Source organism: Atta cephalotes (genome assembly GCF_000143395.1).
Source record: "Atta cephalotes unplaced genomic scaffold scaffold00045, whole genome shotgun sequence".
Lineage (NCBI taxonomy): Eukaryota > Metazoa > Arthropoda > Insecta > Hymenoptera > Formicidae > Atta > Atta cephalotes.
In genome coordinates this window covers 691,309-696,846 of record NW_012130109.1, presented here as the reverse complement: position 1 = coordinate 696,846, position 5,538 = coordinate 691,309, and the positions used below count along the sequence as shown (strand labels likewise).

Below are 5,538 nucleotides of genomic sequence, written 5' to 3'. Positions count from 1 at the left end.
AAATAAATAACGTAATTTAGTTAAGTTAGTTACGTTTACGTTCGTCTATTATTATATATAGTATATATATATATATATATATATATATATATATATATATATATATATTGTATAGATGTAACTTATAGATGAAACTTATTAATCTTGTTCTAATTATTATAGTTTACAACTCAAAAATTTTTTTTTATATAATAATACTTTTGTATGTTCCTTTTGATTATCTTTCATTTCTTTATCTCTAAAAAGTACATAGCTGCATTTTTGTATCACAATATGAAACATTTTTGAAAGTTTCAAACAATTCCATAAATATTTTCAATCATCTTATGTTTATATCTTTGTATTCCCAATAAATTTCCTATATCAACAAGACTCTTGTCTCGTGTGATGGTGAAATATACGTGAGTCACGCTATATAAACAGTATTATCTGAATGGACAATACTAAGCGTTCAATTTTTTCTTAGGATTACAGAGGCACATAGAGGACTAAAACTATAAAAATTTCAAAGAAATTTGTCTCTTCAAAAACTTTTGAGATATTAAATATTACATGTGTATAATAAAAAATAAAAATATTTTAACATTGTATATCATTTTATATAATTATTTATGATTATTTTATATAGTTATAAAAAATTATATAGAATTTTATATTTATAAGACGCGCGCGCGCGCGCGCACACGCACACACACACACACACACGCGCGCGTACGTACGTACATACGTACATACAGGTGTCTATAAAATCTGTTTCTATCCCATTTCAGAAACGGTTTGGAAAATTATGAAAAATAGTGGAATATTAATATATTTGATCATTTCGAAGGACTGCGCTGATTGATTGTATTAAGTAACCCTTCGAAATGATCGCGCGTGTATTTCATGATTTTTCATAATTTTAAATAGTTTCCGAAATGTAGTAGAAGATATATATAGATATTACAAGCATCCTGTATTTAACCTTTAGAGGATTGACATTTTTGTCTTGAATTTTTTAAATGTAAAATTCATATATATATTCATATATATAAATGTTTATGTCGAGTTTTCTGCTAGCTACTACTATAGTGGTTAGTCCCTCTAAAGGTTAATAATATGCTACACCCATATTTACATCCATATAAAAAATATACAAAAACAATTTAACTTTTTTTTTTACATATATGATTGCGAACGCAAAAATATTATTTATTCCTTCAATTTTAATTCTTCATAATGCCGTGATAGTAGTAAACATATGATTTTTAGATCTGTTTGTCTTGTATTTTCTAAAATTTTTAGAAAAGAAAATAAGTTGAGGAATAAATTTATTCAAGAAAAGAAAGGAAAAAATCTAAAAACATAAAGTACAAGTAAAATGAATGAACCTGTAGACGTAGACAGCAGATAAAAATTCGATCTAAATTCTATATTAGATAAGTTCGATCTAAATTCTTCATTAGAAGTTGTAGATAAGTGTAGACGCGTTTAGCTTGTGCGTTATTATTGATGTATTGAGTTGATATAATTATATCTGCTTCTTTTTTATTGCAATTTATACGAAATGAACATATATTCAATTTATAGAAAAAAAAGCAAAGAAAGTTAATAATCAAACAGATATAACTTCGATACATGCTCTAACAAAATGTATGCATATGAAATACTGTCGTGTAAATTATAGAAAATGTGTCAAAAGAACTCTGGTAATCTTTATTAAATAATTTACGAAAATCTAAAAATAAGATGTATTTTTGCGTTCGCATATATTCTATGGGAAATTATCAAATTTTGATGTATGAGTTAGAAAATAGGGAGAACCTGATTTATTAACAAGTATTTGAGGCACGTAGATTTCTTTCTTGTCTTCTTAAGAGCTGTAGCAAAAAAAAGCTTAAAATGTTTGAAAGAATATTATGGATAAGATTTCAAATTTTTACCTGCTATTTGTCTCGATTTGTCTCGGTTTCAATGATTTCATTTGCCTGCGTGCTATATGTCTTATTCGGCATTGAATAATAAATCGCAACAATAGAAATGGAAGTTCCAAAGAAAATAAAGGGACCAGTTACCTGATTCTGAATAAAAAAACTATATCGCCTTTTTCAAAATTCTTTTAAGATTGAGCCATATGAATATAATTTTTAACTTGGTTTTAATAATTTAAAACAATCTTTATAATTTTATTTAACATTTTTTTATTGTTACAAATATCGCTTATTTGCTGTAATTAAAAAATAGATTTCCGGAAAATAAATTCGAAAGTGTTTATCATTAAAATATTAATTTTAAATATTAGTTTTAAATTTTAGTGTAATAATTGATTATAAAGGAATAAAAGTGTGTTTCTTTAAAGTATGTTCTTTTTTCTTTATATTTTCGCTCTTTTTTTTTGTAAGTTACTACTAAAAAAATAATGTTTGAATTATGCCATTGTAACAAATAAGTGATATGTTGATATATTAATATAAAAAATTTATATATTCTATGTTATATATAGAATAATTGAAAATTTAAATGAATGAAATAAGTAAAGAGTCAAGCAGTTGAGATTAGATTTTTGTGCTAAAAATATTTTATTTATAAATTAATACATTTTCTAGTTATGTAAATTATGCGTTGGTGACTGTCGGACTTGAAGTGCAATTACAAACAAGCTAAAATAAATTAAATTGATCGTCAATTTAATAATGATATTAATAAGCATTTTAAAATACTTCAGAACTTGCGAAAAATATCATAGCAAGAATGAAAACTTAATAGGTATAAATAAAATGTGTTGTATCTAAACATAAATTTGCTAATAATAGTTTTACAATACATTTGAGAACACTGCATGTAAATGTATGTAGCAATTAATCTAAAATGCATGATATTGACAAAATTAATAATGTGTGAATATGTCAGTATTAAGTAGAAATAATTTTATTATTTATAAATTATACGCTTTTGCAAAATGTGATGTGCTTAATAGATTTCTTACTTAATATGTAAAAATACTGTAATGTAGATACACAAGTAATTGAAAGTTACGTCATTTATTCACATGTATAACTAACAAAATAAAAATGACAATATAGACGAGCACACCTGGCAAGGCTTCGACTACGCCAGCGAGTCCTGCAAAGGAACCGCCCCCACGTGACGAACCACCTTTGGAACCGGTGAATGGCGTAGTTCAACCACCGGTTATTCCACCACCCGATCGTCCAGGACGTATCACGAATCAATTGCAATTTTTGCAAAAAGGTGTTTTGAAACCAGTATGGAAGCATCAATTTGCCTGGCCCTTCCAACAGCCTGTCGATGCGAAAAGACTCAATTTACCAGTATGTAAAGATGGCAAAATAATATTTTAAACAAATAGTATTTTAAATTATGTATAATATACAAAAAGAATCTTATTTTTATTAGTATATTTTGATATAAAATTGGAAATATATCTTGTTAAACCATTGATTTTTTTTACTATTTTATTATAATTTATGCATGGAATAATGAAATGATCAATGAAATTGGCATAAAGAAAACACGATTGCTTTAAAAAAAAAATTATTACACTTTGTGTTTACATATCAATATGTATTTATAACAACAATATGTATTTACATATCATTTTTGAAAAATAATTATGTGTGCCAAAAGGTTTGCGAGTTAGTGCTGTGTCATGATCTATTGATATTGTCAATGTTTCGTGAATCTCGCCGTTCTTTTCATTATGGCGAAGAGACACTGATATTGTCAATGCGCTCTTCCCTCTGATGAAGTGAACGACGAAGTTCACAAAACATCGGCATTACTAATGGATCATGTCACAGCGATAACCCGCAAGTCCTTTGACACTTTTGAAGAAAATACTTGTGAAAGTTTCAAAAGTATTAGCAATTATGTTTTTTTTAATACTAATTGATTCAGCTCATTATTCACTCATTATATGCATAAAATTATTAAGATATTAAGATTACCAAAAAATGAATAATTTGTGAGATATTTTATTATAAAATATAAAATATCGTATATTGATTTTTTTTATATCTATTTTAATACTTCCATATGCAGAATCATATTATGTGAAAAAAATTATTTAATTCCATTAAATGGCCTTCCAAAAAATGGCCTTTATATAATCTTGAAAAATTAATTGCTGATTCTGACGGTTTTTTTTCAGTAACTGATATGAGATATTATTCAGTAGATTATTATTTCTCTATCAATCATATATATTCATTATTATACGCAAGAGTTCTAACATGGATCTTCGTAAAATGTTTTACTGGAACTTTATAATAATTAACTTTATAATAATTTTGTTACATTGTGTGGATAGCTTGGAAAATACATTTTTTATTTAAAAGGATTATCACAAAATCATCAAAAAACCAATGGACTTGGGCACAATCAAAAAGCGGTTGGAGAATTCGTATTATTGGAGTGGGAAAGAATGTATTCAGGATTTCAATACTATGTTCACCAACTGTTATGTCTACAACAAGCCAGGAGAGGATGTTGTAGTTATGGCACAGGCTCTCGAAAAATTATTTCTTACAAAGGTATATTTTTAAGAAAAAATTTCTATATTCTTTGTTAAATAACACTAATTAAAAATTATCTGAAAACGCGCACATACATCATAGGATGTTTAAAAAATAATTATAAATGTTTATATATAATTTATATAGAGAAAGAAAACATTTTTAGATCCATATTTGTGTGACTTTTATCTTTATAGTCAATAGAATATATTCTTAAAGTTTGGCGATCTATTTCTGACACATAAAATACTTTTTTTTTTTCAGGTAAGTTTTATTATGTTTACATATTATTTTTATTAAATAAAACAATAGTATAATAATTTCATAGGTTGCACAAATGCCGAAGGAAGAGGTAGTGTTAGATCCACCTGTTCCAAAAGGACCCAAAGGCAAAAAAGCTGGAAGAGTTGGTGGACCAGGAGGAGTAGCGGGAGGAGGTACAGGAGCAGGTAGAGGACGACCAGCTTCTGGTGCAGCCGCTGTTACTTCCAGTGTACCAAATAGTTTAACACCTTCTGCTACATCAGCTGGAACAACAGGCGTTATACCTATGCCGCCTCTTGGTACTCAGGCACCAGCTTCAGTACCTGGAAGCACGAATACAACCACCATTGCTCCACCGTCAAGTATGGGCGTTACACCAATGGCTACTCACAATTCTTTGCCTCAGCAAGTTGTCCCTCCAACCACGGGTTACCATGCGCAGCCAGCGATGGATCCTCAAACAACTTCTGCTGTGCCTCCACCTCCACAAGTCCCTACAACACCAACTGTAATGCCTCCATCACAACCTGCCAAACTTAAAAAGGGAGTTAAAAGAAAAGCTGATACTACAACTCCTACCGCAAATGCGTTTGATCCATTGTATACACCTATGGATTCCAAGAATGCCAAAATACCTACGAGAAGGGAATCTGGCAGACAAATTAAGAAGGTGAGTATATGCATATGTGTGTGTGTGCGTGCGTGCGTGCGTGCGTGCGTGCGTGCGTGTGTGTGTGTGTGTGTGTGTGTGTGTTATTTT

At 28.8% G+C, this 5,538-nt stretch overlaps 1 protein-coding gene across 1 annotated transcript in view; it reads left to right on the top strand.

Moving 5' to 3' along the window:
• Positions 1–5,538, top strand: part of LOC105622481 (bromodomain-containing protein 2-like) — a 33,385-nt gene that overhangs the window by 6,618 nt on the left and 21,229 nt on the right. Inside the window, exons 4-6 of the mRNA XM_012203899.1 lie at positions 3,063–3,311; positions 4,338–4,532; positions 4,843–5,448. Coding sequence (XP_012059289.1) covers positions 3,063–3,311; positions 4,338–4,532; positions 4,843–5,448 — 1,050 coding nt within the window. The remainder of the gene's footprint in view (positions 1–3,062; positions 3,312–4,337; positions 4,533–4,842; positions 5,449–5,538) is intronic.